General features: G+C 44.1%; 1 protein-coding gene across 4 annotated transcripts in view; it reads right to left on the reverse strand.

Annotated features, from left to right (window-relative positions):
• MADCAM1 (mucosal vascular addressin cell adhesion molecule 1) overlaps positions 1-12,340 on the reverse strand; it is a 34,232-nt gene that overhangs the window by 952 nt on the left and 20,940 nt on the right. The window contains exons 1-2 of one of the 4 annotated variants that reach the window (XM_063290890.1): positions 2,930-3,181; positions 1,521-1,790 (exon numbers count right to left, since the gene is read on the reverse strand). In XM_063290890.1, coding sequence (XP_063146960.1) covers positions 1,521-1,790; positions 2,930-2,990 — 331 coding nt within the window. In that variant the 5' untranslated portion in view covers positions 2,991-3,181. Of the gene's footprint in view, positions 1-1,520; positions 1,791-2,929; positions 3,182-12,340 lie in introns of those variants that run through there. The other 3 variants (XM_063290891.1, XM_063290892.1, XM_063290893.1) reach the window with 3 other exon arrangements.

A 12,340-nucleotide genomic window follows, 5' to 3' on the forward strand; every position in this document is an offset into this window, starting at 1 on the left:
TGGCCCCCATAAAATTAAGGCATCCCCAAAACACCAAAACCTGGGATGGATTTTCCCATCTGGGGAAAGCCAGCCTGTCCCTAACACAAAACAGGCCTCAAAAGTTGGCCCCACCCATTTATTTAATTAATTTTTATCCCGCCTTTATTATTTTTATAAATAACTCAAGGCATTGAATGTACCTAACACTCCTTCCTCCTATTTTCCCCACAACAGCAACCCTGTGAGGTGAGCGGGGCTGAGGGAGAGCGACTGGCCCTAGGTTGGCCCACCCAGCTGGCTTTCATGCCTAAGGTGGGACTAGAACTCTCCTACCACGCCTGATTGGCTCTTGGGCTGAGAGAGAGGGACTGGCCCAAGGTCACCCAGCCGGCTTTCATGTCTAAGGCAGGACTAGAACTCACCATCTCCTGGTTTCTAGCCCCGCTCCTTAACCGCTGGTCCTGCCCCTCCCAGGCAGGGCCCAAAGACAAAACGGGGCTGAAGGCTGAAGAAGCGGCCAACTCCTTCGACTAGAATTGAGCTAGATTTAGCTAGTTAATTTTTGGCTCTTTTGTTTTTGTTTTTTTACTTTAAAAGCAAAACTGCCAATGAGTGGTACTTTATGTTGAAAGTTACTGATCAGTGAAATTTGGGATGAAAAGGAAAATATTTTAAATGGAGGCAGGTTCTCCAACTGCAAGATTCGCCTGTAATCCTGATTTGGCACAGACCCTGTTCCAAAATCCGGGGAAAGATGTCAACTGCATGTGAAACTTACATCTGGGGCTGGCGACAGCCCCAACAACCATCTCTTGGTCAAACGGCCCTTGCTTAGTCTCCAAAGTTGCCTTGCATTTGTAAGCTACACCTTCTGCAACAGTTGGGAGATCCAGTTTGGAGTGATAGACAAACAGCTGCTCTTGTGAGTCCTCCATTTCCTCCTCCTCCATCTCCTTGGAAGCCTCTAGTTGCTCATCTCCCTGGAACCAACTCAACGTAAGGGCACCGTGAGGGTATACGTGGCTCACGGAACAGAACAAGTGAGCTGGCTGCCCAGCGGTCAGCGTCTTGGGCTGGGAGTCCAACTGAAGAGTGTCTGGAAAAGCTGAGAAAGGGGATGCAGGTTAGGAACCCCCCTGCGTTTCTGTGGCTCTGTGTTCAGTTTTAAGTGCCAACCCCATCCTGAGGAGGGAGGCTCTCTTTTCTGTGCTGTTGATTAATTGCACTGCACTGTGTTAACTATAATGTTATTCTTGGGCCATGTTTTTCTTACTGTTTCAGGAAACGTTGGAATCTACCCAGAGGACCGGGATCATTGGATTAGAAATATAATTACAGCTCCTACTATGAATAATAGGAGCAATAACTCCCAAAAGAGATTTGCCCAGTCACTGCCCATGCCAAAAATGGTAAAAATGCCCAAGGCTGAGTTTTCATAACTACACACACAAGAATGCAGAAGTGCCTTCCTTCCTTCCCCCTCCCCGCTGAAATACATCTAAGAAAACAAACTGATCAGATGCTTTTTTTGAACTCACAATATACATTCAGCTCCACCTTTTCCAGAGAGGGTGTCCCCTGGCACCCTCCTGAGCACGACTTTGTCCCCTCCATGTTGATGGTTGCATTGGTCAGCGTTAGGATGCTGTGCGTGTAGTTCGAAACTATGTTCCCCAAGTCGGTGTCCAGGCCTTCCCACTGCACTTCTGCACCAGGACAATCCATGGAGCAGACCAGTTGGATGGCGCCTCCGCGTTCCACCAGTGGCTTCTGAGGCTGGATGGTGGGCTTGGAAGTTGGATGACCTGCTTAGGGCAAATGAATGACTTCCTGAGCATTAGGCACTGAGATTTTTTTCTTTTTACTCGTATGGCATAGCAGTTCGGTGTTCATGGTGCTTTTCTTGCTGGGAAATCCTTGTGAGGTCCAGCAGCCAGATGTGTAGACTATTTAGCCATGACAAGTCACGTTGCCCGGGGTGCACCACGAGGAGGCTAGTCTACATTGCACCGAGTTGGGCTGAGAGAGCGACTGGCCCAAGGTCACCCAGCCAGCTTTTATGCCTCAGGCAGGACTAGAACTCACAGCCTCCTGGTTTCTAGAAGTTTCCAGAACCTTAACCACTAGACCAAACTGGCTCTCTAGGCACTGAGATGTCTTCCCCAGCTGCAACTTCTGTCACCCTCCAGCCAGTGTGTTGTAAGAGAGAAAGGAGTGAGCCCCACTTCCTCTACCTACTTAGATTTTGAATCCATTTGACGGTTTTAACCCAGATTCTTCCCGAATTCTCTCCCCACCCTCCAAAATACTTCCAATCTGCCTGCAATTACAGGAAGGATCCTTTGCGGTGCAGGAGATCCTGGGTTAATTGAAGGAACGCAGCATCCACTTATTCTTTGTTTCCTAGGTCCTGCCTTTCTGTCTTGAAAAGTACCTGAAGATCTGCTATGCCAAAGGTAAAGACTGGTTCTACGTTGCTCCCGAGGGCAGACCCAGGGATGGGAATTGCAGGGAAATGGGTCTTGGCAAGAATGAGAGGAATTCTAATTAATTAGAAGAATTAATTGACGGTTTAATGAAGCATGCAGATCCAGAAGATGGATTCATTCTGTATGTTGTGCAAAGCCAACCTAAAACTTTCTGATTCTATTTCTGCACTTGAGGCAACAAAGGCTAAACAAAACAAAATGGCAAGCAATCAGCACAGTGAATACGCCTCTATAGTTTTTTTGTCCAGAACGGCTTGCATATCCAGTGGCAATGAATCCCCCCGGTTGACCGTGTGTGCTGCAAACCGCAATTCTGTCTCTCTTCCTCCCCCCATCTCCACACAACCAAGTTCAGATTAGCTAAAAGCATATGACTTGATGCTTTGTGAGTTGAATTTTTGGAAGAGATCTATAAATATTTTATACAGAGATAGATAGATAGAGAAAATCTCACTTACTGCAGCTGCAGCAGACCAAACTGAACAGTAACACAAAGGAAATCACTGCCATGCCTTTCATTCAGGGGTATCTCTCAACACAAGAACCAATCCCGCTCTGAGTTAATTCGTTCCTTCCTTCCTTCCTTCCAGTTATGCGGCTAATTCTTCATCTGGTCCAAAACTCTGGGCACCAACAACTTTTAAATCTAAAACCTAAAGGGGATGTCACTGCCCACCCTGCTCTTATCGGAAAGCAATCCCCTCTGTCACCTAGTCTCCTCCCATATGATAGAATTTGAACTGTAGTATTATATCAGATTCCTTTTCAAACGTGTGTGTGTGTTAAAATTAACCCTTTTATTATTTTCTTCCTAATTACCGTAATCATTAATTTTGTGGTTACATTATATTGCTCATTCCGCTGCATGTCCGCACGCTTTTTCTTGTTGATTAGTCTGATGTAAAAACATACTGTCAAAATAATGAAATGCTGTAGATTGCTGACAATGCCAAAATAAATTAATTAAAAAAAAAAAGCAAAACAAAAAGTGGTCGATCAGCCCAAATACTGCTTCTCTACAGGCAAATGTTGTCTGTTAATTGCAGATTTAGTTAGCTATTGTCAAAAGTGACTCAGACAATAAGACGGGAGAATTAGATACTTCATCACTTCTTCAACAGGGGAGACGGATCTAGTCTATGGTGCCTTTGATAGAGAAAATCCAAACGGCTAATTAAGATGTTTCTCTTTACTCCTACAGGGAAGACGTCACCCATAAAGCCCTAGATGGCTTCGCTCTAACCATCTCCTCCAGGCCGAAGCTGCCCAGCCCAGCCGTGTGTTCGAGCAAGGAAGGGCTGGTTAGGGTCCTGCTCCGGGAGAGGTCAAAGGGGCAAGGACCCAAAAGCAAGCCTTTTCTGCAGTGCCAACGTATTTCTTCTGATGTTCAGCTGAAAGCCATCCTCCTATTTAAATAGTTGTCATTGCTGATTCAGTCCTTTATTTTTATAAGAGATACAGTGTGAACTCCTGTATCTGCTGCTTGTTCGCTTGTTTTTACTTTTTCTTTGCTTTTGGATAGCAAGATATGATAAAACCACGGTGGGCAGCGGATACAGATGGGATCTCCCTTTTTATATTAGAAAAAGGACTGATGACGAAGAAATACAAAATAATAGCTCAGAAAACTAGCAGAACTTTTAAACAGCCCCCCCCCCCCATCAGAATAGAGCGGGCAATCCTTATACTAGGGAGGTACAATTACAGGAAGACTAAGATGGAAATTTTACTAATATTTTCTCTCTCTCTGGCTGGGTTCCCACAATTTAACAAAACCTCGGTTAATGAAACACAACTGAAACACAAACAAATGGAACGCCCAAACCAATGAAGCACGTCAGGGCTGAAAGTGATGGCTGGCTCATGCTGATTCATCAGCCAGCCTACTTTCAGCCTGTGCTAGTGTGTTGTGTGAACTCAGCCTGCATCTTAATGTGTGGGCAGACTATGTATGAGTTGCCCAAAGAAAAAAACCACTTTATGGCTTTCTCCCTTCCTCTCTGTTTCTGCCCCAACTGCAGCTGAACGGCTCTGTTCTCTTTACGCAAAACGTCGCTGCAGAGTTAGGACACCCTTCGTGCCTGTTGTGTTACTGCAGAAGTTTGGGGATTTGAGGCATGTCCAGAGCTGGATACATGCAGGGACACTGCAAGGTCATCCTCTCTGAGAGAAAGCTCAGCAAAATTTCCTTTTTGGTGGAAGCCTTTTTTGGCCTCACTGCCCAAGGCACTGACTTTGATACAGAACCGTTCATACTTAGAACACCCCCCTGGAAATCAATGGGCCTTAAGATTGCAATCCTGCCCTCTTGCCTCAATCTTTTTTCCTACATCCTTTCCTCCTACCCAGCTCTTTAAGCTGCTTTCTTTTCAGGTGACCCCATTGTCAGATGTTTCCTTATTATCGTTACTAGCAGTTACTTTTTATCCCTGCATATTTACAGTCCTTTCCCTGAAGCACCAGATGGGTTAAAAAGGAGATGGAACTGTATGCAGGCCGACAGGAGTCCTTGTACTAAATTTCACTGGCACCACTTTGTCCCAAGCAAAGGCATAAGAATACAGTTCCCGCAGGGGCTCAGAAGAAGTTGAGGAAGCCTCTCCCCTAAAAACAAACAAGAAAAAAGAAGAAGGGGAAAAAAAACACCAGAAGACTTGACAACGAGAAGGAACCCATGCTTGCAGCTTCAAGTAAAAACATTTCACTAACTTCGGTTAATGACCCCAGGACTGATCTGAATAAATTATGTTTTTCTACCAAATGCAAAATACATTCCTTTCCCTCCCTTAGTCTGTGGCTTGACCGTGGATCCCAGACTTCTGAAGAGATTCTGATGCAGGTTGCTTTGAGGGCACACAGGTAGAAAACTGGTGCAATTATTTAATATAAATTTAAAATAATTCCATTACCAGGTGGGGGTTGGGGTGGCAGGTCAGAAACACGCTGTTTACTCTGTCACCTATATCTTGGCTCTTTTACTTCCCTACGGATTTTTTCTCTCCCCGCTCCCCATCCCAAAACCTAAGCAGGTAAAAGGTTAAGCAGCTCTGGGGATGGTTGGTCTTGTGAGAAAATGACATGCTGACGGAAAAGAAAACCTCGGATGTTTTCCCAAGACAACGGTTGTGGAAACAGAGCCGATTTCCAGTTCTACCTGTATGGGTATGTATTTATGGCTTCGAGGTGCACATATGTTTCAGTAGCTAAGATTGTCCTTGTCTTGAGATCTCAATGTAATGCCCAAAGCTGACCAGCTGGGGGCATACCAATTCGCAGATATTAGCTATGAAAGAACTCAGATGTCCAGGCTAAAGACTTGAATTCCCCCTTTTCAGCTTTGTTAGAAGTTTTATTTCTGATTCCTGGACGCTTTTTTTTTTATTCTAAAAAGAAAACCCCCATTTCAAGCAAAGAGATTTAAAAGCCTAGCACAAAAGCCACAGAATTTTAGAGACACATCACCAAGTTCCCCACTACTGCCTGGACTTCCATCAGATATATTTTTTAATTAGTGGGGGAAAATCCCCCAATTTGGCGGGCAGCCCTGCCTTTGCTGGCAGAAAGGTTATCCACCCAGACCTTTAGCCTTCCTTAGCTGTCCAAAGCCAGAATTGCAACATGCTGATTCCAGTCTGGCTACTTAACATAGATTTTATCGTTTGTATATTCATTTAATATTCAATTCAGGCAGCAAATTAGAAGAAAAAAAAGATTATGGTAATAAGGATCCCTATCATCCATGTTTTGATAATAGTACAGTTATGATAACTCATTTCTCAAGCAGCAACATGTCCCAAGAATGCAATACTAAATTGGGTCTATTTGGAAGGTAGTGGCAGGTTACAAATAGTATTTTCCTACTATTCAAGTTAATTTACTAATCAATAGGCTAAGCTGTGCCCTTGAATCACACTGCTAGGGGGAAAGCCAGCATCTCAAAATGTTGTCCTTTTACAGGGCTCAAACTCAGCTGCTTTTGCATCTCTGTTTAACTCTATCCTTACTGGTGTTTCTGTAAATGTCATGCTCACGTTTGTTTCTAACCCCTTCAGATGAAAAGAGAGCCAGTTTGATGTCGTGGTTAAGGCATCAGGCTCGAAACGGGGAAATTGTGAGTTCTAGTTCCGCCTTAGGCATGAACCCAGATGGATGACCTTGGGCCAGTAGGAAGGAGGCAATCGCAAACCACTTCCAAAAAACCTTGTCAAGAAAACTGCAGGGAATTGTCTAGGCAGTCACCAGGAGTCAAAAACTAACTCAAAGACACACCCAAAAAGAAAAACTGGAACAGGCACAGCGATGAGAATGATCAAGGGCAATGTAAACTAAGTCCTATGAAGGAAGCTTGAGATGAAAAGATTAGGGTGGTGGTGGAGATAATGGCTGCTTTCTCAATTATCTGAGGCGACCCTGAAGATCAAGAATCGTTTTCTCTTGTTCCAGATTGCAGGATGCAGAAGAATGGATTTAAGTTACAGGAACACAGATTCCTGTTGAATATTAGGAAAACAATTCCTAACAAGAAAAGGAAGAGTAACTGGATAATGGAACTGACATTCAGGGAGAGTGGATGCCGTGTGACCTCCTGTCTTGGCAATGGAAAGGAGGAAATTAATAATGGATTAATAAAAATTAGAGCTTGTAGAAGTGTCCCTTCCCTTCTAAATAGACAAGCACATCTCCGTTTCACTTGGACGTGCAACCTATGGCATATCTTGGAATGCATTAACAGATGCATAGAATCCGGATCATGGAAAGTCATTGTTCCATTCTGCTCTGTCCTGGTTGGACCCTACTTGAGTGCTGTTTCCTTTTCTGGGCATCACAGTTGAAAATAAAGCGTGATATATTGGAGCAAGCTTATTGGAGGAATATCAAGACAACGAGGGGTCTGGAAACTCAGGGCTATGAGGAATGATTAAAAGGTCTGGGTGTGATTAGCCTGCAGAACAGAAGACTGATGTGAGGTATAAGAGGAGACTTCAAATATCTGAAGGGCTGTCACACAGAAGGGAGAGTGGCCTTGGTCCCTACTGCCCCAGAGGGCAGGACCAGGACCAGAGGGTTAAACCTATGAGGAAATAGTTCAGGTGAGGGATGGGAGGAACCTCCTGACTGAACCAACTATCAGCCAGTGGAAGAGACTAACCCATGAAGTGGTAAATTCTGTCTGCCGGAAAGTCTTCATACAGAAGTTGGACGGTCATCTGTTAGAGACGCTCCAGGGCATCCAACTCTATGATTCTATAGGATAGTACTACGTTAGGATGCAGTTGTAGAGCTGGGGGGGGGGTTTACAGGGGAGGGGAGAAGATATTAGTTCCCCACATAGTGCTTTGCTGTGCATTGGCAACTGTGTGCTTCCCACCACAGTGAGATGCAGCTTTGGCTGGTTAGCCTCCACGCAGAATTTTGACTGGGTTCACATGGCAAGCCAAACCAGGGTTAACAGCATACAACTGGTATTCTTCACATCACATGCAATGCCTAAACAAACAAATCATTTGATGGCCTAATGAGACAGTCCAGTTCACCCAATTTAGTCTTGTTGAGTGTGTTGAGCCAACTAAGTCAGAATAGATGCTGCTCTATTATTGCTATTGTTCCCCTCTGTTTTGTGTTGATCAGGCTGTACTTTGAACGTTGCACCCAGTTCTGAGACCACATTTTAGGAAGGACGCTGAGCAAATTGCAGTACGTCCAGAGGACAGGAACAAAAAAAGAAGAAGGGCTTGGAAGGAAAAATCTGTGAGGAATAGTTGGAAGCTAGGGCAGATAAAACAAGAAACAATGAGTTTAAAAGATAAAGAAGCCGATTCTGTTTGGACATCTGGGTGACTTCCCTAATGGAAAGAATTGTTCAACAATGAAAGACTGCCTGGCAGGTGGGGGTCTGTCCTTTGCTGGAGGTGGCTATCAGTCAGAGATGCTGTAGTGGTGGATTCCTGCAGTGGGCAGGTGTCATGTTCATCGTTCCAATGTTCTGAATACATCGTAACGTTTCGCATGTCACTTTCCTGATCCGTGCTTGCTGGGTGGAGATTTCCAGCCGTGCCAGGCTGTAATCTCCTTGCTGTAACTGTGGAATGTATGTTTGGGTTATGGAATGTCTTCAAGGTTACTTTCTCAGGCCGAGGTGGGCAACCATTGCTAGCACCTGGGAGGGGGTGGTTGCTAAGCGCGAGCGAGGGTGGAACCGGGTTTGAAGCGAGGGTTTTTAGTTTGTATTTGGCGCGCTTTTGCTCATTCTCAGCTTTCTTTGTATCTGCATACTATTCTTTCAATAAATCAGTTATCCTTAAGCACCTGCTTGTGAGACTGAGTTTGTCAGAATAGGCAACCATTACAGCAGGAGGCTGCATTAGATGATCTCCAAGGTCCCTTCTTCCAATCTTTCCACTCTAGAATTCTAACATCAGGCTGCCTCAGGGGGTGATGGACTCTCCTTTTCTGGAGGTGTTTAAAAAGAGGGAGGATGGCCCTCTGTCAGGGATACTGTATTGGTAGATTTTTGCACTGGGCAGGGGCTGGACTAGATGATCTGAAAGATAACCTCCATCCCTTAGATTCTATGATTCTATGAAAGGAGGTGGGATTTTTAGAAACTAATTTGGAGGAGGATGATATGGGAAAATTGATGTTCTAAGACAATCTATCCCCCAAAGGCAAAAAGAGAATACTTGGATTTAGCTCTTTTTCTTCTCAGATAATGCTTATGCGGCAGATGTGAACCTGTTCTCCCCCCACTCCACAGGAAGGGAAGGCAACCTCTGTCCCCAAGAAGAGGATCTCAGACCCACTTGTGGAAACAATAGTCATCTGGCAAGGGTAAGAAGGATAAACTATTTCAAGGCCGGAGATGGTGCTAGCAAAATGCCAAAAACAGCAGCTTTAAGAGGATTGCCGACATTCAACTCCAGCACTTGCCGGTCCCTGGAAAGGAAAACCCTGACCCCAACTTCTTCAGAATCAGAAAAGAGGAACAATCAAGGGCATGCTCAATAAACAAAGAAAAAAAATCTCATTATGATTCACATCCTTCAATGTAAACACCCATTTAGTGCTGATGGACAGTTTGTACCAATGGTCAGAGGAAGGGGTAGCCCAGAAAAGCTGACTCTGATCTATGCAATGGAAGACTGTTCCATTTTAGAAGGTCCCCCCATGTGAAATATTCCTTGGTGCTCCCTCCACTGTGGTTTTGCTTGGAATGTGTCAGTCTCTGAAGAGGCACACAACACAGTTTGAAAACCTCCCAGTGTTTTGAAAGGAGGCCATGATGCAACCGCTAAGATAACTCAAGCTCTTCAATTAGTTCGCCAGTTCAAACAGATACTTCTCTAAAGGACAAGATTAAGGGTTCAAAGAGACTTTGTTGGTTATTACACACACTGTGCTGATTCAGACATGGGACTGGGGAGGAAATTAAATGACAATGCGCCCATGACAGATTTAACTGCAAATTGTGCCCAAGGCTGTCTTTGGAAGCTTAGATGCTTTGATCAGCCCACATTACGGTTGCTAGATTGGAAATTATAAAACTCAAAGGAGTGGCATCATATGTTTTCAAGCAGTAACTCCCAACCTCTGATCGGTTGGGGGGGGGGAGAGCACATGATCAAGATGTATAAAATCATGCAAGACACAAACAGGTGAACAAATCTTCTCCCTTCCTCCAGATAGTAAGCCAGAGGTTATCTAATGAAGCTGGTTGAGAGGAGATTTAGAACAGCCAAAAGAAAACAGTCCTTCGCACAGTGTGTAATAAAGGAGGGCTGTTGCACAACTTCGTACTGTTTGCCAGTTGCGCCCATTCCTAGACCGAGGGGCTCTCCTCACGATCACTTATGCCCTAGTCACCTCCCAATTGGACTACTGTAATGCACTCTACATGGGGCTGCCCTTGAGTATTTGGAAGCTTCAACTGGTGCAGAATGCAGCGGTGCAGGCAGCTGTGTGTGTTCCCAGTAGAACACATGTTACAACTCTGCTCCGCGAGCTGCACTGGTTGCCAGTTTGCTTCCGGGTCCAATTCAAGGTGCTGTTTTTGACCTTTAAAGGCCTACATGGCATGGGACTGGGTTACCTGAGGGACCGCCTCTCCTTGGTTACATCTGCCCGTCCCACCAGATCCAGCAGAGGGCATGCTATGGATCCCGTCGGCTAGGGAGCCACCTCTGGTGGGCCCTGGGCAGCGGGCCTTCTCTGCTGTGGCAGCTGCTCGATGGGACATCCTTCCCCTGGAAGTGTGGCTGGCTTCATCGCCCTTGACTTCCCGAAAGTCCCTCAAACCTGTTGTGCCATCAGGCCTGGAGACCCTAAGGAACTGGTGAATTATTAAGGGGGCTACACTATTAACATTAACACTACACTAACATCCTTTTGCCTAATATTCCTTCTTTTTTAGTTTCTATAGTTTTTTGACATTTTCAATAATAAGTATAATCTTGTTTAGTATTTATGAACTACTTGTTTTAGCTTTGTTGCATGCTGCCCAGAGTCACTTGTCGTGAGATGGGCGGCTATATAAATTAAATTAAAATAAATTAAAATAAATTAAAATAAATTAAATTAAATTAAAATAAATTAAATTAAAATAAAATAAATTAAAATAAAATAAAATACATTAAAATAAAATAAAATAAAATAAAATAAAATAAAATAAAATAAAATAAAATAAAATAAAATAAAATAAAATAAAATAAAATAATAAAATAAAGTGTGGGATTTGTTACCACAGGGCCCAGTGATTGCCACTTACTTGGATGGCAAAAGGCAACTGGACAAATTCATGAAGGATAGGTCTGCCAAAACCTCAATGGTATCTACAAGTTGAAGGCAGCATTTCTCCAAATACTCCCCGCGGGGAAGGCCTTCTGCTTGCGAGCATTCCAGAAATGTTTGGTTGGACACTGGGAGAAATAAAATGCTGGACCTTAAGATAAATCTTGGCCTGATCTAGCACAGTTCTTCTTAGACTGCTGTGAGACTACTGCAGCTGAGATCTCACACAAGATCAGACTAGAATACCCAAATCTGGAAAGAATCTTGTGTTTTCATTAATTTCATGAAAAAAGAATAAATGTATCTTCCTGTTTAATTTTAGGGGTCCAAGGGGCATCATCTGAGGAAGGCGAGATGTTCTACAGTGCCTGCAGTTCTCAACTGGCTGACTCAACTTGGGAATCTGCAGGGAGGCAGGTGCAGGCAAATGATGTTGCCTGCGGGATGATGTCCTGATGTGAATGACACAACCTATGTCCGTGTGTCAGGCATAAGGCGAAGTCATCGCTTCATCATTTGCACAATGATGTCACGATGCATGTATGCTATTTGGAGATCTGTGGCTTGTTACAATGCAACCCAGATTTCAGTATATGGTGATGCTCAAAAGCTTTCATTACAAAGTGCTGATCTGAAGGAAAAAGCTGGGAAATGCTGTTTCTGATAAAAGGAATACTGTCATCACAGCCAAGCTGACAAGTGTGTTTGGCCACTTTCGCAAACAAGAGGTGAAAAAGCTTACAGTTTGCTTCTGTGGAAACTGAATGATAGCACAAAGACGACAATACTTTGGGAGATGCTGTTCCACATGATTCGCCAACTGGACTGGCTGCTACAATCTCTCACAAGAAAGAAGTCCACCAAAGTACCAGCAGCAGGAATGGCCAAACACTTTGACAAAGGCATTATTCAGCACATATTTTTGTTTTTGGTGCTTTCCGTGGGGCTGTAAAAAATCATACTCTCCAGCCTTATCACAATTCAGAAAAAAGATGTTTCCCCATTCAAGAGATTGCCAGAAGGGAAAGACAAGTTTGGTTTCCTCACTTCCTCTTCAGAGAAATAGGGCAGAATAAAATTTCCCA

Source organism: Candoia aspera, chromosome 1, assembly GCF_035149785.1.
Source record: "Candoia aspera isolate rCanAsp1 chromosome 1, rCanAsp1.hap2, whole genome shotgun sequence".
NCBI lineage: Eukaryota > Metazoa > Chordata > Lepidosauria > Squamata > Boidae > Candoia > Candoia aspera.